The sequence below is a fragment of the Danio rerio genome, chromosome 13 (genome assembly GCF_052040795.2).
Source record: "Danio rerio strain M-AB ecotype USA chromosome 13, GRCz13ab, whole genome shotgun sequence".
NCBI classification, from domain to species: Eukaryota; Metazoa; Chordata; class Actinopteri; order Cypriniformes; family Danionidae; genus Danio; species Danio rerio.
The window spans coordinates 15385280-15409338 of record NC_141033.1 but is presented as its reverse complement, the minus strand read 5'-3'; the positions used below and the strand labels follow the sequence as shown (position 1 = coordinate 15409338).

Below are 24059 nucleotides of genomic sequence, written 5' to 3'. Positions count from 1 at the left end.
AATTTGTATTTGTATTTTAAATGTCTGTTTGTAATTGTATTCATGTTTTTCACATTGTTTAAGATGTATATTATTGTATGCAAATGTTCCTGTTTACCGGCTTGTTAGCTGATTGTGATAATTGACTGCAGGTGCTGTGTAGAGCTGTTTGTCTATTTCTGGAGGACTTCCATTTGCAACGCTTTACCTGATGAAGACCATGTCGGTCGAAACGTAGTGTTTTTGTAATTTTGACTAATAAAATTTTTTGAGAGCTAAAGTGGCAGTGTGCCGATCTACTTTGAATCTTTTACGATCGAGTCCCCAGACGCGCATGGCACACGCGCGCACACCGAGTCTCTGTTACTACAGGGCTGAGTGCATCTAGGACAGGCGTCCAGTCTTGTTGTCGTTTCAACAGATGTTTCCAACACGGGCTGGGGGGCTGTGCGTTGCGGGCATGCAGCTGCAGGGCCTGTGAAAAGGAACCCAGTTGCATTGGCAAATCGCCTGGAGCTGTTGCCAGTGTTCCTCGCTCTCCACCATTTTTTTTTTCCGATGCTGGAGCAGCAACACATTCTGGTCAGGACAGATAGCACGGCGGTAGTGGCGTATATCAACCGCTTGGGGGGTATTCGCTTTCGCCGCTTGTCTCAGCTTGCCCGCCGTCTGCTACTCTGGAGTCATCCGTGGCTGAAATCGCTGCACGCCATTCACATTCAGGCAAGCTCAACCGTGCAGCCGATGAGCTCTCACGACAGCCTTTACGTCCTGGAGAATGGAGACTCCACCCCGAGTATGTTCAGTTGATATGGGCGCGATTCGGGGAAGCCCAGACTGATCTGTTGCTTCCCCCAAGATCGCTCATTGCCAGTTGTTCTTTTCCCTGACCGAGGGCTCTCGGCACGAATGCACTGGCTCACAGCTGGCCTCGGGGCATGCGCAAATACGCGTTTTCCCCAGTGTAGTATAGTGTAGTGTTTCCCACGCAGTTACTGTGCAAGGTCAGGGAGGACGAGGAACAGGTTGCTGGTTGCGCCCCTCTGGCCCAACCGGACCTGGATGTCAGAGCTCTCCCTCCTCGCTATGGCCCTCCCCTGGCAGTTCCCTTTGAGAGAGCACCTACTCTCTCAGGGACAGGGCATCATCTGGCACCCTCCCCGATCTTTGGAACCTCCGAGTGGTCCTTAGACGCGAGGAAGACTTAGATAACCTACCGATTGCGGTGGCTAATACCGTCACTCGGGCTAGAGCCCCCTCCCCGAGCGCGCCTATGCCCTGAAGTGGAGTCTATTCACTGAATGGTGCATCTCTCGCAGAGAAGACCACCGTAATTTGCCAGATCAGTGTTGTGCTATCAGTGTCTGTGCTTTAGCTGGAGAGCAGGCTGTCGCCCTCCACACTCAAGGTTACGTGGCTGCTATCTCCGCTCTCATGACGCGGTGGCTGGCAGCACCGTGGGAATGCATAACCTTATCATCCGGTTCCTCAGGGTTGCTAGGCGAATTAATCCACCCCGCACCCCTCTCATGCCCTCTTAGGATCTCGCCCTCGTTACACGAGCCCGCGTCAGATCCCTTCGATCCTCGACTCAGTATCTTTTCTGTCCCTGAAGACAGCTCTGCTGGTCGCGTTGATATTGATTAGAGGGTAAGGGACCTGGAGGCATTTTTCGGTCAGTGACTCGTGCCTGTAATTGGGCTGGCTTTCTCTCACGTCCTGAGACCCTGCCCGCGATATGTGCCCAAGGTTCCTACCACTCCGTTTTAATACCAGGTAGTGAGCCTGCAAGCGCTGCTCCCGGAGGAGGCAGACCCAGCCCTTTCTTTATTTGTCCAGTTCACGCCTTGCGTATTTATCTGGACCGCACTCAGAGTTTTAGATCATCTGAGCAGCTCTTCGTCTGTTATGGCGGTCGGCAGCAGGGAAGTGCCGTATCAAAACTAAGATTATCTCACTGGATTGTGGATGCCATTCTCCCGCTTATCAGAGCCGAGGTGAGCCGTGTCTCCTGAGAGTGCGTGCGCACTCCACTCAGAGCATCGCATCTTCTTGGGCGCGTGCACGCGGCGCCTCTCTAACAGACATCTGTAGAGCTGCGGGCTGGGCGACACCCAACACATTTGCAAGGTTTTACTATCTGCGAGTGGAACCGGTTTCCTCAAGGGTATTAGGTAACCCTTGTTGATTGAGGAAACAACTCGGTGAGGGTTTTGAAGCACGCTTGCTGCACCATTCTCCCTAACACGGAGATACGTGCGCCTTTTTATCTGTCAGTAAAGTTCCCCGTCAGGTGAGCCCTGCAGATTCCTCTGAGGCCCCCAGCACTGACTCAGCGGAGGAGTCACTTGCTGGCCCACTCCGTTGTAGGTCTGCCCACTGGTCAGCCCACGTTTTGGGTATAGGTGCCCGCTATGCGTAATCCCCACTAGGCGATCCCATATGCTTATTCTGCCACGGTTCAGTCCCCCCTCTCGTGTCTTCCCTCTCCGCTAACCACCTTTTATTATGCGTACTCCCCTCCTTAGGGCTAGTCCATATGTACCTGCCATCATATCTCCCCCCTGGGTAGCAGATGGCCTCCGCAGCGTCCTCCCTATTGGGACTGGACGCTTCCCAATGTACTGTCGTATTATTCCTAGAATTATCTAGACGCTTGCAACTTCCCAAAAAAAAAATCTAAATCCGTAAAACTTCTGTTGAAGTGGGATAAGTAAGGGCCAGGGGCACGTTGAAGGACCGCGCCTCCCATGATGTAGGAGCGCTCACGCTTGCTTGACTATCCTCTCATCAGAGGCGTTGGTAAGGTGCTGTCATTATGGCATTTTCCATAGTTCTCCCAATTCGTGGATTTTCTAAATCAAATCCACTAATAGCATTGGAGTTCCCCACCCGAAGGGGAACGCTCTGGTTACTGAAGTAACCCTCGTTCCCCGAGGAGGAGAACGGAAATGCTATTTACCATCGCCATAATGACTGTCCCTTAGCTGTTAGTAAAGTCTCTTCAGCTTAAAAGGATAGCGAATGCTTGCTCCACCTGTGCTTATATGCGGAGTTAATTGGCAATGAAGCACACATGCGCAAGCTTATGCTGCCAATTCATTGGCATTTATTGGCCCGTTCCATACTCTTTCAGACAAGTGGCTTCTGAACCGAATCCTCCCAATTCGTGGATTTTCTAAATCAAATCCACCAATAGCATTTCTGTTCCCCTCCTCTGGGAACGAGGGTTACTTTAGTAACCAGAGCATTTTTTGCTTGTTTCAGCCCAGCACAGATAGCATTTTCACATCCTCCACATCCATTCAGTTAGTGCGTTTGCTATCTTGAGTCAACAGAAATAGGTTGTGCCATTGACAAACTAAAAAGCTGATCTAAAGTCAATGGATACGTTTTTTTTTTCTTTGTTAATTTAAAGTGTGTTAGTTATATGGACCTATACGGGTCCAGCATGCACATACATATTGCTTTACACAGTGTTTGAGATTAATTGCAGAAAGAAATTGTTCACAAGACAAGTATATGTTACATGACAAGTATGTTTGTGCTGAATCGTTTCAGATTTTCAAATCACTCTTACTTTTAGGAAATCAAATGCTTTTTGAAACTTGAAACTTTCAGATCTTATGCATTCACAAACAGTTACATCACATACTAATGTAATATATTCATAAATTTATATTCATTAGAAGTATCATAGTCTGAGTGCTATAATAGGTGCTTCATATAAATCATATATTTACCGGCATTTTGAGTTTTTTCTTCATAGTAGGGCTCTGTGTGTACAGTGGTCCAGGCACACAGCTGACCACAGCAGGCATTCCTCCAGGACATGACTCGGTGGCATTGCCATAGTTAAACTCCAGAGGACATGCGGCCAAGTGCACTTCTGTGCCTAAACAAGCCACTGAATGAACCAGAAAAAAGTTCTTCTGCCGCTCAGCATACAGCCTGAAAAAAGTGAAAGAGACATTGGCCATGAGTGTCATTAAACACGTTAAAGGCATTTCTCAACCTGATGTGCTGTTAATTTAAGCACAGCATCATCTTACAAAATCACATACAGCAATAATGTATTACAGCCATCTATTTGCTAAATCACATCTCATTGATAAGTTTATTTTGTTATTTACTGCTAAATAAGTAACAACTGTTAAAATTCAGTCCATAAAGTATTCGAATTATTGGCAATTAACTTCAATGAAGTGTAGAATTTCTTAATTTATTTATTTTTTGTTTTAAATGCCATATCCAAGTTCATTATTTTATAACTTGATTGCTACATTTTTAGCAGTTTTTATACCTTGTGCTACATTAGGCTTTGTATTGCACCCTTTTAAGAATATTTAACCTAAAATTTATGAATAAACATTTATTCTTTTTTTTTTTGTAATTGTAAGTGAAAAATAGCTTCAGAGTAACCAGCTACTTTTAGGAAATAACTTGTAAAGTAGGTACCTTTTTAGAAGCTTATAAAATAGCTGCTTAGCTATTTACTGGTGAGTAGCGTGTACGTTATCAAGCTACATTCTCATAGTACATATAAAAAATGACATTTGCTGTTTGTTCAAACTACTTAATTACATTAGGTTGCAACAGCACAATTTTTGAGGTTCTTTTGGAACAACTTAATTCTTTTAGGTTTAATGCAACTAAATTTGTAAAAAGTAACAAGTTAACCGAATTCCTTCATTTTGTCTCAACACAAATTCATAATGTGGAACCTAACATTTTTTTTACAGAAAAGCTTCCGCCACACTGAATATCACAATATTCTTCATTCATTCATTTTCTTGTCGGCTTAGTCCCGTTATCAATCCGGGGTCGAATGAACCGCCAACTTATCCAGCAAACCATCTCTGGGAAACATCCACACACATATTCACACACACACTCATACACTACCCAATTCACCTGTACCACATGTCTTTGGACTGTGAGGGAAACCGGAGCACCCGGAGGAAACCCACGCAAAGGCAGGGAGAACATGCAAACTCCACACAGAAACACCAACTGAGCCGAGGTTCAAACCAGCGACCCAGTGACCTTCTTGCTGTGAGGCGACAGTACTACCTACTGCGCCACTGCCTCGCCCCACAAAATTCTTGTATTCAGAATTTCTAAGATTCACATATTCCTTTCTTCTAGTTTTATAAATGTAAACATTGGAGATGCTTGCTGCAATTAATTTTGGAAAGCAATAATGATTCAATCACATTATTTACAAGAACACACATCAGTGAAAGTTTCTTATCCTCACAGAGACAGTTTTTTAAAACATAAAATACAATAAAAATACAATATTGTGAAATGTTTTTACAATTTAAAATAATCACTAGCAAAACAGTACTTTCAGGAACTTTAGTCCAGTCTTCAGTGTCATATGATTTTGGTTTGCTGCTCAAAAACCTTTCTTATTATTATCAATGTCATAAAAAATAAATATATAAATGTCTTTAATGTCAATTTTGATTAATTCAATGTGTCCTTGGCTTGCTCAATAAAAGTACTTTATAAGCCTTACTGACCCCAGCTTTTTTTTCTCATTAAAGTTTTTTTAGGCACCAGAAACACCTATAATGCAACATATCTGACATGTTTAGGTAAAGTTAGAAACAAAATAGAGGGTTACAAAGATCTGAGACATGATGGCTTTGCATGCCCCCCATTTTGCATTCATACTTTTACTAAGGTTACCTTTTAGCCGCAGCTGATTTGCCCCGTTTAGGCTTAGAGCTAGTTTTAGTGATAGCCTTAATTTTGGACTCCTGCCTGTAATGCAAACATCCATTATGCACAGAAACACACAAATGTCCACAGCAACATCCAACATGCATGTACATACATATACATAAATACATAGCAGATGCAAGGGAAAGAGGATGAGAAGAAACTTTTAAGATCTAACACTGTTACACTGTTGATGTGAGGCACAAACTAACTGATAATTATTTGATATATACTATAAATCAGTAGTATAATGGTACACAAATAGGTCTGATTTCCTCTGAGAGACTAGTTATGTGCCGTGATAGATTAGTGATATCTGTAAGACTAATGATGTCTTTTAGAAACTTTTAGTGATGTGCTGTGAGAGATTAGTGATGTCTTTTTTGAGACTATTTATTTTAAAGACTAGTGATGTCCAGTGAGAAACTAGTGATGTCTTTTAGAGACAGTGAGCTGTGAGAGACTAGTGTTATTTCTAGAGATGGAAACTATATAAGTACAAATACTAGATTTGTAGATTTTTCTGGTCTCGGTACTTTACTCCACTACTTCTTTTTTTGACAACTTTTTACTTTCACTTCTTACATTTTTACACAAATATCTGTAGTTTTTACTGCTTACATTTTTAAAACCACGGTCATTACTTTCATGTTCATGTGTTTGGTGGCACGATCTTTATTATTTCTTGTCATTGCACAAGAATATGAGTGCCTTTTGATGCCGTCAATCTATTTCTCCTCATTGCGCGCATGCGTGCTGCAGTGCGCTGCCTTTTCAAGGCTATCGCGCACCATACATGGGCTAGTTTATGAAGATTACTATGAGAAAGGCTAGGATGACAACGCAGATGTTAAAGAGGGAGTCAATTCAAAAACATGCCGTTTAAATGCTTAAGCCTTTTGTCCATGTCCGATTATACTGCACTGGCTTTCAATCTATTACCGCGAAAAATAGTGCTTTTTGTAAAGATTTGTACATTTACTAATAACAAAATCAAACACTTTATAAAAAATGTATGCATTGCGGTTTATTTCCTTTATTTCTGATAAGTTCATATTTCCTAATAGAGAATTGATGCTGTTTTTCAGTTTTTATTGATTTGTCTTTTGACCATATGATTTTACATAGGCCTTTACTGTTGTCTTTAAAAATTAATAATTTTTAACAAATATTTTACAACAACCAAAGTAACTATACTGGGCAATTTATGATAATAAAAATAAAATGCAAAAGATTCTTAATTTATCACATGAAAAAACTATCATACACGTGTTTTGAAGGTTGTAGTTAGGACTGTGCAATTAATCGAAAATCCGGCTTCGATTTCGATTTTGGCTTCAAACGATTATGAAAAAGCATTAATCGAGCTAAACGATTATTGCATCTTATACCGCCCCCTTTCCAGCTGTTCACGTTTGTTGCTCTTAAAAGCGTGAAAGACCACTTGCTTATGTGTGTGTGCGTCAAGCATACACAGCCATGCGGCCGGTCAGCATTCGGTCTCATTCGCACACTGAGACGAGCAGAGGAGCGCATATATCTAATGTCATCTTAACGTGAGCGATTTAATGGTCAAATAGGTGTCAAAACGCGGTGTTTAGTGATTATTCATATTAACCCTCATTTGTGTAATAAACAAACGGGTTGAGGATCAAAAAGACACATGAAAGAGCAACCATTAAAGTGACCGCGTGCAATTCCTGCTGCCACCTGTTTTTATAATTAATCAAACAAAACGAGGAAATCCCTTTGAAAATCCCGAAAATTGACTGAAGGATTTTTGTAGCTAAAGTGTTTTTCTTACAGTGAAGATGCTTAAAGCACAGTTTGTTTCATATTTTTATTCTATTGTATTTATTTATCTTTCCTTTGCAGGGAGGAAAATAACTGTATATATGCAGTTGAAGTCAGAATTATTAGCCCTCCTGATTATTAGCAACCCCTTTTCCTCCCCAATTTCTGTTTAATAGAAATAAGTTTTTTTTACTTATTTCTGAACATAATAGTTTTGATAACTCATTTCTAATTACTAATTTCTTTTATCTTTGCTATGATGACAGTAAATAATATTTCACTAGATATTTTTCAAAATACAAGCATTCAGATTAAAGTGCAATTCAAAGGCTTAATTAGAGTAATTAGGCAAGTCATTGTATAACAGTAGTTTCTTTTGCAGACAATCAAAAAATATATATCTTAAGGGGGCTATAATATTGACCTTAAAATGGGTTTCAAAATATTTAAACCTGCTTTTATTCTAGCTAAAATAAAACAAATAAGCCTAAAAGAAAAAAACTTTATGGGAAATACTGTTAAAATTCCTTGCTCTGTTAAACATAATTTGGGAAATATTTATTCAAAAAAAAAAAAATTCTAAGGAGCACTAATTATTTTGACTTCAACTGATAATCGTTTTAAATAATCGAGATTACAATTATGACCAAAATAATCGTGATTATGATTTTTTCCCCAAAATCGAGCAGCCCTAGTTGTAGTCACACCTAAATAAAAAATACAAAACACTAAAATAGCAGGTTATGTATATGAGCTACTCTTTGAAGAAATAAGCAGCTTTAGCCTATTGCAAAAATTAATAATAATAATAATAATAGTTTGCACATTGCAGTCAAATTTGATACAAATGTATTTTAGCAAAAGAAAAAAAATCTATATATTTTGGATATTATTCAGTGTAAAATGTAAGACATTATTTCTAAAAATAGACAGGTCTACAAAATTATTTTTAGAGTGTATCAACATGTATGGCAGCTAATATTTTTGATCTAACAGGGCCGCATGGGCTGCCTTTATAAGCAATGTTGTTAGTCTATAATGCAGGGTGTGGTGCTGCTTGGCTACTTTCATAAATTTGGCAACAAACACTTTACTTAAAAATTTGAAATGTAAGTTATTTTTTAATCTATCAATAGGATGTGAGGTCTAGTTTCCCTTCGGATGGGGAACTTCAATGCTATAAGTGGATTTAATCCACGTATGGGGATTTCGTTCAGAAAGCCAATCGTCTGAAAGAGTATATAAACGGGCCAAATGAATTGTCAGCGTCAGCTTGCGCACCTGATGCTTGTTGCAATCAATTTAGCATATAAGCACAGGGAAAGCAAGATGACACTAACCTTTTTGCTTCAGAGACTTCTACAGTCTTCTGAGAGAGTCGATGAGGGTTTCTCCTGCTGATATTCTGCATTTTGAGCAAACAAGAGTGGTCTCCTGGTCCAGAGTGTGTACACGCAGCGGCAGACAGTCGAGCTGGGCTTCTCCCTTGCCTGGCGTTCTTTGGGTCCGGTCCTCCAGAGCGGTGCGTATAAAGTTGCAAATTTCACAAAAAGAGCAACACAGTCGTGCAGCACGTCCTTTTCAGAATGGCGCTCTGACCGTGCGTTTCTGGATGCGGTGGTTTCCTGTCCCCGGATGATGGGCACGAGCACTGTGTTGCATTTCTGGAGGTCCAGCATGTTAATGCCGTGCTCGCGGGCAGTTCATGTCATCATTGCGATGACATGACTGTTGCGTAGTTAAGATCGCAGCTAGCCTTTGCAAAGAGGCGAACTACCCCAGCTGTCCCCTGCACTGCAGCGGGCACTCGGGTAGGTCTGAGGGTTCCAGTGGGAAATTATCCGTCACCTCCGGACCTCCCGCTTCTCCAATCGCTCCATTCAAGCTTCGAGCAGAGGAAGCGATCCGTCTAACCAAATGGTAGCCCTTACGTTCGATGACACCGGGGACCAGACGTCCACTGCTGCATCGGAGGGTGGGTTTTCATTGTCCAAAGAGCATCACCCCCCTCCAGGCAGGTGAGCGCTGTCAAAACAGATCTCGAAACGAACATGTTAGCCGTGCTTTCCGGGGCTGCTGAGGCCGTGGGGTTGGAGATGGTTTATCCCCCAGCTCCGCGGCCGGACTGACTAGTTGGGTGCTTCGTAGAGGACAAGAGGGCCAAGCCTTCGAAGCCTCTCATCCCCTTCTTCCCGGAGGTGCACAGTAGGCTCGCACAGTCTTGGAGGGCACCTTTTACTACCCATGCTGCGTGTCCCTCCACTCTCACCACTCTTGACGGTGTAGTAGCCAGGGGGTATGAAGCGATTCCTCAGGTCGAGCATGCCACAGGCTGCTTCCGCCTTGCACGCTATGGTAACCTACCAGAGCTTCCAACCGCAGGCGCAGGCCCAGCTGCACGAGGGTGGGTCCGACACAAGCTTGCTTCACGAGCTCCTCACTGCACCGCAACCGACTATGGGCTCTAGTGGTCCAGGATCGCCATCTCTTGCTAAACTTGGCTGATATGCGCAAAGTCGACAAAGTCCGCTTTCTTGACTCTCCCATATCCCAAGCTGGCCAGTTTGGCGACACCATCTGGGAATTCATCTAGGAATTCAAGGCGGTGAGAGAGCAGTCTGATGCGATGGGTAATGTCACGTATCAGCCGGACTGTAAGCCTGATCTGCCCGCTGAGCCATCCATATCTGCTGCTCCTCGCCGAAGGCACCCACCTACGAGAGCTGCCCCGCCCTCACACGTGCCTCCGGCGAAGCGGGTGCATGGAGCACCTCGAAAGCAGGCAGTTCACGGGTGTGTATTTCACCAGGGTCAGCCCCCTGTCCGCCCCTGTCTTGCGAGAGGAGATTGCTGTCCTCCTGAAGGATGCAATCAAACTTGTCCCTCCAGCCGAAATGGAGAGCGGGTTTTACAACCCGTGCTTTATTGTGCCCAAAAAGAGCGGTGGGTCACGGCCAACCCTAGATCTGCGCGCTTTGAACTGCGGTCTGCACAAGCTGCTGTTCAGAATGCTCAAGCAGAAGCTCATCCTCCGGTCTAGAGCGATAGACCTGAAGGACATGTACTTCCATGTCTCCATTCTTTCATGCCACTGTCAGTTTCTGCCGTTTACGTTCGAAAGTCGAGCTTGGCAATACAAAGTCCTCCCCATCGGGCTCTCTCTGTCTCCGTGGATCTTCACCAAGCTCGCGGAGGGTGCCTTAGCGCCCCTTTGGCTCGCGAGCATCCGCACCCTCAATTATCATGGCAACTGGCTGATTTTAGCCCACTCTCAAGAGCAATTGATTATGCACAGAGACAAGGTGCTCCAGCACCTCGACCTGTTGAGCAAACTCGCCCCCGTGCCGAGGATCTCTTTTCTCGGGCTGGAGCTGAACTCGGTCACCATGACAGTGCGCTTCTCCGGAAAGCGGGCTTAGGTAATGCTGAACTGTCTGAGAGAGTTTGACAGCAAAATAGTGGTCCCACTGAAGATATTTCAGAGGCTCCTGGGGCATATGGCATCTGCAGCCGCTGTCACACTGCTCGGATTAATCCATTTGAGACCACTTCAACATTGGCTTCACGATCGAGTCCCCAGACGCGCATGGCACATGGGAACACACCGAGTCGCTGCGCCCTCAGCCCTGGAACGACCCCTTATTTCTACAGACCAGAGTGCCTCCAGGAAAAGTGTCCAGTCATGTTGTTGTTTCAACAGATGCTTCCAGCATGGGCTGGAGGGCTGTGTGTTGCGGGCATGCAGCTGCGGGCCTGTAGAAAGGAACCCAGTTGCATTGGCATATCAATCACCTGGAGCTGTAGGCATTTTTCCTCGCTCTCCACCGTCTTTTTCCGGTGCTGGAGCAGCAGCACGTACTGGTCTGGATGGACAGCACAGCAGCAATGGTGTATATCAACCGTATGGGGGGTATTTGCTCTCGCTGCATGTCTCAGCTTGCCCGCCGTCTGCTCCTCTGGAGTCATATGCGGCTGAAATCGCTGCGCGCCATTCACATTCCAGGCGAGCTCAACTGTGCAGCCAATGCACTCCCACGGCAGCCTTTAAGTCCTGGAGAATGAAGACTCCACCCCGAGTCTGTTCAGCTGATATGTGTGTGATTCGGGGAAGCCCAGATCGATCTGTTTGCTGCCCCCGAGAACGCTCATTGCCGGTCGTTCTTTTCCCTTACCGAGGGCTCTCTCGGCACATATGCACTGGCCCACAGCTGACCTTGGGGCATGAACAAGTATGCATTTCCCCCAGTGAGCTTGCTCGCGCAGTTACTGTGCAAGGTCAGGGAGGACGAGGAGCAGGTTTTGCTAGTTGCGCCCCTCTGGCCCAACCAGATCTGGATGTCAGAGCTCTCCCTCCTCGCTATGGCCCTCCCCTGGCAGATCCCTTTGAGATAGGACCTAATCTCTCAGGCACAGAGCACCATCTGACACCCTCGCCCCGATCTTTGGAACCTCCACATGTGGTCCTTAGATGCGAGGAAGACTCAGGTAACCTACCGATTGTGGTGGTTAATACCACCATTCAGGTTAGAGCCCCCTCCACGAGGCGCGCCTACGCCCTGAAGTGGAGTCTGTTCACTGAATGGTGCGTCTCTCGTAGAGAAGACCCCCGAAATTGCAAGATCAGCATTGTGCTTTCTTTCTTTCAAGAGCAGCTGGAGAGCAGGCTGTCGCCCTCCACAATCAAGGTTTACGTAGCTGCCATCTCCGCTCATCATGACTCGGTGGCTGGCAGCATCGTGGTAAGGCATAACCTCATCATCCGGTTCCTCAGAGGCGCTAGGCGAATTAATACACCCCGCCCCTCTCTCATGCACTCTTGGGATCTCGCCCTCATTCTCACAAGCCTGCGTACAGATCCCTTTGAACCACTTGACTCAGTATCTTTAAGATTTCTGTCCCTGAAGACAGCTCTGCTGGTCAAGTTGGCATCAATTAAGAGGGTTGGGGACCTGGAGGCATTTTTGGTCAGTGATTAGTACCTGGAATTCTAGCCGGCTTACTCTCACGTTGTCCTGAGACCCTGCCCGGGATATGTGCCCAAGGTTCCTACCACACCATTTAAAGACCAGGTAGTGAGCCTGCAAGCGCTGCCCCCGGAGGAGGCAGACCCAGCCCTTTATTTACTTTGTCCAGTTTGCGCTTGGCGAATTTATCTGGACCGCACTCAGAGCTTTAGATCATCTGAGCAGCTCTTCGTCTGTTACGCCGGTCGGCAGCAGGGAAGTGCCGTATCGAAACAGAGGTTGGTCCACTGGATAGTGGATCCCATCTCCCTCGCTTACCAGAGCCAGGGCGAGCCGTGTCCCCCAGGAGTGCGTGCGCACTCCACTCAGAGCATCGCATCCTCTTGGGCGTTTGCACGCGGCGCCTCTCTAACAGACATCTGTAGAGCTGCGGGCTGGGTGACACCTAATACATTTGCAAGGTTTTACAATCTGCGAGTGAAGCCGGTTTCCTCAAGGGTGTTAGGAAACCCTTGGTGATTGAGGAAACAACCCGTTAAGGTGTTGAAACACGCTTGCTGCGCCATTCTCCCTAACACGGAGATACGTGCGCTTATTCACTCTGTCAGTAAAGTTCCACGCTTAGGTGAGCCCTGCAGATTCCTCTGAGGCCCCCAGCACTGACTCAGCGGAGGAGTCACTCGCTGGCCCATTACGTTGTAGGTCTGCCTGCTGGTCAGCCTGCATTTTGGGTATAGGTGCCTGCTATGCGTGATCCCCACTAGGCAATCCCATATGCTTATTCAGCCATGGTGCAGTCCCCCCTCATAGGCGGACCCCGTCTTCCCTCTCCGCTAACCATCTTATTATATGCGTACTACCCCTTTTCACGGCTAGTCAATATATTCTGCCATCATATCTCCCCAAATGCAAACAGCATACATCGCAAATATTTAAATAAAGGACAAAATAAATAACAGTAAACCTGTATTGATTGCACAATTATTAGATAATAATAAAATTGAGTAAATTTTGTAGTGCACAAGAATTAAGAATTTCAGTATAAAAATGACAATAAAACTGCACAATAAAATAAACTCATTTAAATGCGGGGAAAATACAGGTGATCGTTAGCAGTAATTTTTAATTGTGTCTAAAATAATAATCTCCACGTTGATCTCCTGTAAGGTTTTTTGAGCTTGCTTTACAGGACGTCTCTGCATTTTAAGTTTCGGCATCAGCATGGTATTAAGTAATCTACTGAATTTGCTGTTATAAAACATTATAAGGTTCTTGAAACCGAATCTTATATAGCCTAATAGAGCTGTAAATGTTAGATTTTATTTATTTACATTATTTACTGTTGCCATTTTATTTGAAAACTCCAACTAAATATTAAAATGAATGTAAATTCCTCGTTGCCAGATATAATGAAGTCACTGAATAAACCAAATGAAAGCGGACGCAAAAAATTAAATAAACAATTTAAGAGAAAATCAATAAACAATATACTAGCGATGTTGCAGCAGATGGACATTGTATTAATAGATGTGTAAATATCCAGTTGATATTTAGTAATCTTGCTGTATTTATCTTCTAAACGCACGATTGTTCCCACATGGTAAATCGTTATGGTGTGTAGGCTATATTTTGGGTTCTGTTGATGGCTAATTAAAAATAAAAACCTTTCTAAAATGTATGTGTTGTTTATGTTATTGTTCATATTTTACAAGTGTTATTTCTACCCATATGAAGATAACAAATACCAACAACAAATATAACAATAAGAGAATATATTATTTGTGCTCATATTCAGGCTAGAGTGTATAAAATATTGTTTATTTCTGCAGTCCAGCATGTATTGCTTTTATTAAAGTATAACAGCTTAAATCACATCGTTTTTAAACCGTATATTATTCTGTGTTTTTAAATGTAAGTGCTTATATTTACATCAGCGAGCCTTTGTTATGGTGCAGATACGGCAGTCAAGTGAGCAGTTCGGGGGCGTGGTTGATTTTACATAAAGCGTTTGGTTAGAAGCACGATTCCGCTCATTTTCGCGGCTCCTCCTCTGGCTCCATTAGACAGTCCTTCTGCGCATGTCCAGGCTCCAATTTCAGCAGTCTTTTGCGACAGTTTGTGCCCGTCAAGCAGGCGTTTTGCCCTCAAGGCGTTCAATGGGAAAATATTTTATATTTTTTACAGTCATTGGGATTAAATCCACTTATAGCATTTCCATTCCCCTCTCGGGGAACAAAGGTTACTTTAGTAACCAGAGCGTTATACCTACCTATTATCACTTATATCTTTCAGCTTCATCCCTGATTAATCAGGAGTCGCCACAGCAGAATGAATCGGCAATTATTCCGGCATATGTTTTACACAGCGGATACACTCCTTCCAGCTGCAACCCAGTACTGGGAAACACCCATACACACTTACATTTTCACACACACTTATACACTACTGCCAATTTAGTTAATTATTATTCACCTATACTGCATGTTTTGGACTGTAATTGAAAAAAGTACTTTTTACTTTTTTTTACTTTTGTACATTTTTCAGGACATACTTCTTTATTTTTAATTAAGCACAAAAGTGTAGTCAGTACTTCAACTTTTACCAGAGTGGTTTTAAAACTGAGTATCTGTACTTCTACTTAAGTTAAGGATGTGTGTACTTTTGCAATCTCTTGTTATTTCTGTGCTCCAAGTTTGATCATTATGTTTTCCACAAAATAAAGACTTTATAAAGTGCCTGGGTTATTCTGTAAAACGCTGCTCTGCTATACCATGGTAAAGTTCCTAAAAACAAAATGCCTAGCTAAATTTAAGTGCATAATTATAAGTTTATTAGGGCATTTCTTTAATAGCTTCAAAAATAGCTTCAAAATGATCTGTGAAGATCACTTATTGTCTGGGGGGAACTCAACTGCTCAGAAATTCTGTTTTTAATTACAGCTTTTAATAGTACCAACCAAGTAACTACAATGCTCCTAGATTTGATCCTTAGTAAAACTATTTAACTAAAGACAGAGCAACAGAGGTCAATAAACATTTAATACATCTATATTAACAGTATACTTATACAAAAAAAGTACATGTGTAACAAACCATGTTGTTACGGGCGATACTATGAAAAAAATGACAACTATAAAATGCCACATCATTTTTAAAAACTATCATCATTTCATTTTTCCATGCCTTATATATACATCTAAACAGAAATGCACATATCTAAGATAAGCATGCATTAAGCAGAACCAGGCATGCATGTTAGTATGAGTAGGAGAATGTGTTTTTCAAAATTTTACTCAAGATTTCTTGAAAGCTGTTCCTCGTACACAAGAAGTTCTTCACGAAGATGTGTTTCGTTCATCACTCTCTCAAATATACACACATGTTAACACACACCTCAAATATACACACTTGTTCACACACACACACCTCAACAAGCTGCATTACTAATAGCATAACTGACTGAAGTATGTTAGTTAGTAAGAGGATGACTAACACTATAAGGTCACTATACTAAAGCCACATGTGCTTTAGTGCTCTAGGGAAAGAACACTGGTTTGGTTTCTTTCCTTCAGATGATACCTGGTTGCTTTAACTTTAGCTTTTGGTTCAGTAGATCTCTTTCTGAGATGCCTGTTGAAAACACAGAGATTGGGTCAAGCATATATATATATATATCAATCACCTACTGCACCTTTAATTATAAAAAAAAAAAAAAAAATATATATATATATATATATATATATATATATATATATATATATATATATATATATATATTTTTTTTTTTTTTTTTTTTTTTTGATATAATTAAAGGTGCAGTAGGTGATTGTCTTTAGAAACATTTTTGTTGTGCTGGTTGAAAGTCTCTTCATAGTCCAATAGTAATGATTACAGTAAATGATTTAAATGTGTTTATGTGTATTTTTATATTCTGGGTAAAGCATAAAACAAAAAAAATTTTCATCCAATTAAATAGAGTCGGACCGTCATCTCCCTTAATTCCGATAAGCTGGTCAGACTGTCTGTAAGGAAATGTAGAATCCGACTTCTGCGGAATCCACACGCAGATGCCGAGTCGGAGCCGAAGGCGCCGAAGGACAGCCGAGCTCGGGCCTATTACTGTAAAGCCAGGCGCGGGTATAATTCGCTCTTAAAGCGGCCGCGCGGTCACGAGACGGACCGGGAGAAATCAAATGCTGAATTGAAACTTTTAAATACCTGAATCAATATTGGAGTTACTTTAGCACGCTGGAGGAGGGACGACACCATGGCTAAAGTATTACTGTTAGACAGGTAATGTTCTGTATTGAAACTATTTTATGTTAGATTGTGTTTTGTTATAATTGACTTAAATGCACAGACATGTTGTTCAGCCACTGAAATTTCCTGGTGAAAGATTGATGTGATTATTTTCAGTTTCATAAGGTTCTTTGACAGCATCTATAATGTAGATTTATATTTAGTATAACAACAAAACATCAGTAAATAGTGCTAATCCGCCTAACCTGCTTTACTGAGCTGAAGTTGCTTTACTGAGCTGAAGTTGCCGGCAGCTAGCTCTCTGCAACTCTCACATGGTCGCCCACTGAAGCTAAGCAGGGATGCGCCTGGTCGGTACCTGGATGGGAGACCACATGGGAAAGCTAGGTTGCTGCCGGAAGTGGTGTTAGTGAGGCCAGCAGGGGCGCCCAACCTGCGGTCTGTGTGGGTCCTAATGCCCCAGTATAGTGACGGGGACTCTATACTGCTCAGTGAGCGCCGTCTTTCGGATGAGACGTTAAACCGAGGTCCCGACTCTCTGTGGTCGTTAAAAATCCCAGGATGTCCTTCGAAAAGAGTAGGGGTTTAACCCCGGCATCCTGGCCAAATCTGCCCACTGGCCTTTGTTGATCATGGCCTCCTAACCATCCCCATATCCAATTGGCTTCATCGCCGTCTCCTCTCCACCAATCAGCTGGTGTGTGGTGTGTGGTCTGGCGCAAAATGGCTGCCGTCGCGTCATCCAGGTGGATGCTGCACACTGGTGGTGGATGAGGAGATTCCCCCCATTGTGTGTAAAGCGCTTTGAGTGCCCAGAAAAGCGCTATATAAATGTAAGGAATTATTAATTATTATTATTATTATTATATTCACATTGGGTCATTTCTGAACAATAATAGCCTTCCTATACTGTTTACCATGCTACTCTGAGTATTCGCTCTGAAATAGCATCCAAGTGTGGCAAAGTATAATAAATGTAATTCCTGCATGGTGCTGGCACTAACCAACTGGCGAATGAATAGTGGGTTATCTGTCGGCTGTTGCGCGCGCTCGCGATTTCAGGGGGTGCGGCTTTGAATCACAGTCCCTCCCCACCGTCCAAAGATAATATGCTAAGCTGTTAGCTTTTTGACAGATCAACTACTGTACCTTTAAGTGGCGGGCCTTCGCTGTTGATGTCAGTTTGACCACAATATTCTTAACCATTCACCTATTATCATTATTTGTTATGAGGAAAAAAACAAACAAAAAGAAAGCCCTGCCTCCTACTCAAAATTCTGTTCCAGTTGCAAGTACATCAACATCATAGATATTTACATTAGATGTCGCCTACGCTATTGTTGTCTATTGAAAGGAAAGCATCAAAGGAGCTGCCATTTTAGTACAAGGTAGCACTTCTTTGAAATGAATGTGGGACCTAGGTGAAGTGCAGGACTAGCCATCCCGATAAATAAAAATATAAAAATAGTAATAATAAAAATTAAATAAACATATTAGTAAATGCATGTATTTTCACATACAATACAAAGGTACATCCTATAACAACAACGGTATAACAATAGCAGGTAATATAAGTTATACAGGGAAAAGATTTGTATCAGCTTCCTTCAGGACACCTCCTGAAGGATTCCAAATTTTGAAAAACTTTTCAGACTATATAAGTTAATTTTTCTAGAGCCAAACAATAAGACAATTCCAGCAACCATTGACCAAAATGCGGGCTTTCTGTATTTTTCCAAAATCAAGCAATTAATAGTTTTGCATGTAATAAACAGTAATAACAGTTTCTTATCTTGAGAATATTGAGAATACACAGTTTTGGGCATTTGGGTATATCCTTTTTAATGCTATAGATAAAAAGTTTAGAATTTTCTCCCAAAATTGTTTTTATAAAAGGACACTTCCATGACATAAAGTTCCTATCTCTTTATTGCATTTTACGCATTAATCAGGAATGTTTGTATTAATTTTGTGAAGTAATTCTGGAGATGTAAACAGTCTCATATTCCATTTATATTGCAGAAGTTTGAATTGTGTATTAATAGTCTGGGTTTGTACCTTCAGACAGATACCATTCATCTTCTGTGATACTCTACACTGTAAATGCGAATAGTATTCCTTACTATCAAAATTCTAGTGTGTTTACTTAATTTTAAGCTAACTGTTGAGTTTACTAGAAATGCATTAGTGTTGCTGACATAGTAAGGTATAAAGTTCTCATAACTAATGTAATTTGAGTAAAATTGCTTATAATGGCTAACCCATGCTGTTACACATGCTTACTGGGTGGTGATTTCCCATCCCCCATCTCGAGTCACAACCAACCGCCACCCAGCACCACCATGGAAGGACAGGATTTCATATTGACAGTACCACCATGGAAAGACAGGATTTCATATTGACAAGATGTACTGCAGTAAATCAGGGTAAACTTTTCATTTCAATACCATTTTGATTTTATTTGTATAGTATCAGTAATCTGTTTATTTCCTGCACTTTGTGAAATTGTTTGCTGTTTTGTGAACTAATTATTAGGTTAGGTATAATAATTATGGTGTTGTGACTAAACGTTTTGACCACTGCACGTTATTTGCAATACTGTCTACATTACTAGATTAGCTATTTTCAGACGCCTAGTTCTTTCTAATAACTATTAATAATTTGTAACGTTAGTAATAATTTGTAAAGTGGGCGTTATGCACTAAAAAAGCGCATATATATATATATATATATATATATATATATATATATATATATATATATAATTATCTCACTCATGGCTTGCTGTTTGTGCAATTTATTCTGGTCAAGTTTATTTAAAAAAATACGTTTAGGTCTTTACTTCTGCAATTTTACATTTATATATTTATTTATTATTATTTTAATGTTTTATTTTAAAAAAAAAATATTTCAAGATGTTTCTTCAGAACTCAATAGTTCTTTTTACAATTTTGACTTGTATATTTTATGTATTATCAGGTATTTGTAAGATGTTTCTTGCTATATCTTAAATTGGTTTCTATATTCATGTTTCTATAAAATTGAGCTGTTTTAAGATGTGTCTTGTACAATTTTTTAATTCAAGTCTCTTTTTTTCCAAGTATCAAGTATTCTAAGTTTTTTTTTTAATAGATTTTCAATCATTTTAGAAAGCTTGTGTTTTAGGGTTGAAAATTTTTTATTAAATTTTTTCGTCTGTATTGCTGTTTGCAGTATACACAGCACTATATACAGCACTTCACAACAGGTTTTTACAAAACTGTATTGTGTACCAGTGTTTTGTGATACTAAAATATCACAAGTGTATTGTGAAACTCTGCTCTTTTTGTAAAATAAAATGTTTACATTTAAGACCAGTATTGTGTCATTACTTGTAAGTTGAACTACATATTTTATGTTCAGTTTAATTGAAGAAAATGTGGAAACCGATTGCACGTAGTTTCTTTAGTTGACATTACTTAAAATGGTGGATTAAAACAATGTTGAGACTACTAACATTTAAGATGTTAACTGAACATGCAAAACAGTATTAGTTAAATAGAGTTAATAAAGTAATCCTACTATAAAACCCTAAGTAAGGTTACTAAATAATGACGAGTATGTTAACTAGAATTTTCTATTAAACTTACTTGATTTTTAACAGTTAGTTTACATTATAAGTTTTAGTTTTCTTACTTTAAGGCAATAATTAAACTTAACTTAAGATTTCCTTGTAAGTTTATATTGCAAAAATAAGGCAATCGATTTCCAAACTTTTTTAAGGAAACTGAACATGTTAGAATTTACAGTGTAGTTAAACAGAGTTAATAAAGTAATCTTACTATAAAACCCTAAGTAAGGTTACTAAATAATGACGAGTATGTAACAAGAATTTTCTATTAAATTTACTTGATTTTTAACAGTTAGTTTACATTATAAGTTTTAGTTTTCTTACTTTAAGGCAATAATTAAACTTAACTTAAGATTTCCTTGAAAGTTTATATTGCAAAAATAAGGCAATCGGTTTCCAAACTTTTTTTAGGTAAACTGAATATGTTGGAATTTACAGTGTATCTCAGATCTTGACAACCGTTTATTGTCTGTATTTTCTAAGCAATTAGTGGAGATTAGTCTATAAAAAAAGACATTTGCCCGCCCCCATCAAAATGGTTTAAAGTAATATATTCTAAAGGCGAAATATCAGGCAAAACCGGAGAATGATGCTGTGTTTTGTTATTTGAAGATATTTTAAAAAATGCATTTTTAATAAATCAAACTTTTGTCTTAATTCTTGAAAACTGAGCATAGTTTCATTTTTAAATAAATTGATCACCTTACCCAAACCTTTTAAAGCCAATCTTTTAAAGCCAGCATCATAAGTCCCATGTGTAAAGTTAGCGTTACCCCAGATAGGGGTAAATTGTGATAATTGTGGAACCTCGCCAATATGTTTCAAAACTTCATACCATACCACAATAGTATTTTTAACGAAAGCATTAACCATGGAGTGGGTTTATCTTTTATGAACTAAAACATTGCTGCTCTTAATTGAGCTTCCCTGTAGTATCATTTATGATTATTCATCTGAAACCCACCACGTTCATATGGTAAATATAAAAGAGAGCTTTAGTCTTTGATGTCAATTTGCCCAAATAAAATTGGAAAATAATTTCTTCATATTAGGGAATAAATTTAGCGATGCAGGCAGGGAAACTGATTGAAACAAATACAAGAACTTCGGGAGTATATTCATTTTTAATATATTGATGCGTCTAATCAAAGATATTGGTAAAAGTGACCATTTATTAATTGTTTCAGTTATTAACTTAGTAGTGTAGTTATAATTACTGGAAGCTATATTAGATATGTCTGGAGTAATGTTAATGCCTGTCTGTTACGATAACCAGTAATCGTTCCGCGGAGATCGCTGGTTTCCACTTTACTTGAACTACACTTCCGCATATCCCAGGACTTCATTTTCATACATGCACTTCTTCCAAACACGCACGCCTGGTCATTTATCTATCCTGATTGCAATCACCAGCTGAACCTTGTCACAGACTGATATCACACCATACTTAAGCCACACATTCACACTTCCAGTTTGCCGAGTCTTGTTATCTTTCACAGTAGCATTACAACGCGTTTCCCAGTCTTGTTATCCTGTGTACCGACCGTTAGCCTTGTTAGCCTTGTTGTCTTTGCCTGCCGCCTGCCTTTCTGACCTCTTGCCTGTATTCGACTGTGATTCTGGATTGTCCTCTTACCCCTGTTTGCACCTGTGTTGACCACTGCTTGCCTGACCACCGATTAAACCTGCATTTGGATCTTACTTCAGTTGTCTGTGTCTCCAGAGGTTGCTGGTTCTCACACGAACACTAAGGACTACATTTCCGCCTTCCCCTGGACTACATATTTATACATGCTCTCCGGTCACACACATGCTCACTCATCAAGATTGATTACATTCTCACCAGCTGAGCCTTGTCAGAGACTGATTACACACCCTACATAAGTCACTCATTTACCCATCCAGTTTGCAGAGTCTTGTTAGCTGTTTCAGTTACTTTACAACGCGTTTCTCCCTGTCTTGTTTCTCCGTGCTAGACCCTAGCCTTGTTAACCTTTGTTCACCTTCGGGTGGGGAACTCCAATGCTATTAGTGGATTTGATTTAGGAAAATCCACGAATTGGGAGGATTTGGTTCAGAATTGAGTTGCTTGTCTGAAAGAGTATGGAACGGGCCAATGAATGCCAATAAATTGGCAGCGTAAGCTTGCGCAGGTGTGCTTCATTGCCAATTAACCCAGCATATAAGCACACGTGGAGCAAGCAGACGCCATCCTTTTCGCTTCAGAGTTTTTTCTGATCGAGTCGATGAGGGTTCCTCTTGTTGACTGCAGCGACTTCCGAGCGAACGAGTGTCTCCCGGTCCAGAGTGGGTATACGCGGCGGCAGACGGTCGAGCTGGGATTCTCCCTTGCCTGGCATTCTTTGGGTCCGGTCCTTTAGAGCGGTGCGTATAGTTGCATTTTTCCTAAAAGAGCAACACTGTCGTGCAGCACGTCCTTTTCAGGATGGCGCTCCAACTGCGCGTTTCTGGCTGCGGGGGTTTGCTGGCTCGGAATGATGGACACGATCACTGCATTATATGTTTGGGGGTCCAGCATGTTAATGTGGTGCTCACAGGCGGTTCATGTCATCACTGCAATGCCATGACCGTTGCACAGCTAAGATGGCAGCTAGCTTTCAGAAGAGAGCGAACCACCCCAGTTGCCTCCAGCTCTGCAGCGGGCACTCGGGCAGATCTGAGGGTCTCAGCGGGAGATAATCCGCCGCCCAAGGGCTCGCGGACCTCCCGCTCCTCCAAGCGCTCCATCCAAGCTTCGGGCACTGGGAGTGATCCGTCTAATCGTCACGCTCGCTGACACCGAAGATCAGATGTCCTCCGCGGCATCGGAGGGTGGGCTTTCACTGTCCAACGAAAATTCAGACCCGCTCGCCCCCTCCGGGCAGGCGAGCGCTGTCAAGACGGATCCTGAAGCGGGCATGTTAGTGCTTTCCCGGGCTGCTTCGGCTGTGGGGTTGAAGACGGTTCATCCTGCAGCTACGCGGCCAGACCGACTAGATGGGTGTTACATAGAGGAACAGAAGGTGAAGCCCTCTAAGCCTCTCGTCCCCTTCTTCCCGGAGGTGCACAGTAGGCTCACACAGTCTTGGAAGGCACCTTTCTCTGCCCGTGCTGTGTGTCCCTCCGCCCTCACCGCCCTTGACGGTGGAGCTGCCAGGGGGTATGAGGCGATTCCGTCAGTGGAGCACGCTATCGCGGTCAATCTTTGCCTGCGTGGCGCTCCTACTTGGTGGGGTCCGCTCCGTCTCCCCTCCAAAGCCTGTAGGTTATCTGCCTCCCTCTGAGCCAGAGCTTACATGGGTGCGGGCCAGGCTGCTTCCGCCTTGCACGTGATGGCCACCTACCAGCACCGATGGCCACCTACCAGCCACTTGCCCAGGGCGCAGTTAAGTCCGGTAAACGGACCGCGAAGCATCCCTGAGACAAGCCATCCGGAGAAGAGGAAACTTGCTCTTTCCCCGCTTGAGGGCGGGGCCCCTATTCCAACGGTACTTTTCAGTGCCACGAAAACATCAATGAAAGGGCACTTTTCCCCTTCCCCGGATGTGACAGCACGAACCTTGCCAGTCCGGTACGCGCTGCCTTCCAGCTCACAGGTTCTATGTGCTTCGCCAGTGGCTCACGAGCCCTAAGGGGACAGTCTCCTTTCCCCCAACCCTCCAATCCCTCCTCCGGAGTTAGGGCGCGGAGCCAGAGCGAATCACTTTCCTCCAGCTCTTCCGC

General features: G+C 42.1%; 1 protein-coding gene across 28 annotated transcripts in view; it reads right to left on the bottom strand.

Moving 5' to 3' along the window:
• loxl3b (lysyl oxidase-like 3b) overlaps positions 1-24059 on the bottom strand; it is a 176963-nt gene that overhangs the window by 129640 nt on the left and 23264 nt on the right. For 13 of the 28 annotated variants that reach the window (XR_015504977.1, XM_087277614.1, XM_087277626.1 and 10 more), the window contains exon 5: positions 3723-3930. Coding sequence is in view for 25 of the 28 variants with exons in the window: in XM_087277614.1 (XP_087133740.1) it covers positions 3723-3930 (208 nt within the window). In the remaining 3 variants the exon portion in view is untranslated. Of the gene's footprint in view, positions 1-3722; positions 3931-5676; positions 5752-16045; positions 16097-24059 lie in introns of all 28 variants that reach the window. The other 15 variants (XR_015504979.1, XR_015504978.1, XM_087277610.1 and 12 more) reach the window with 2 other exon arrangements.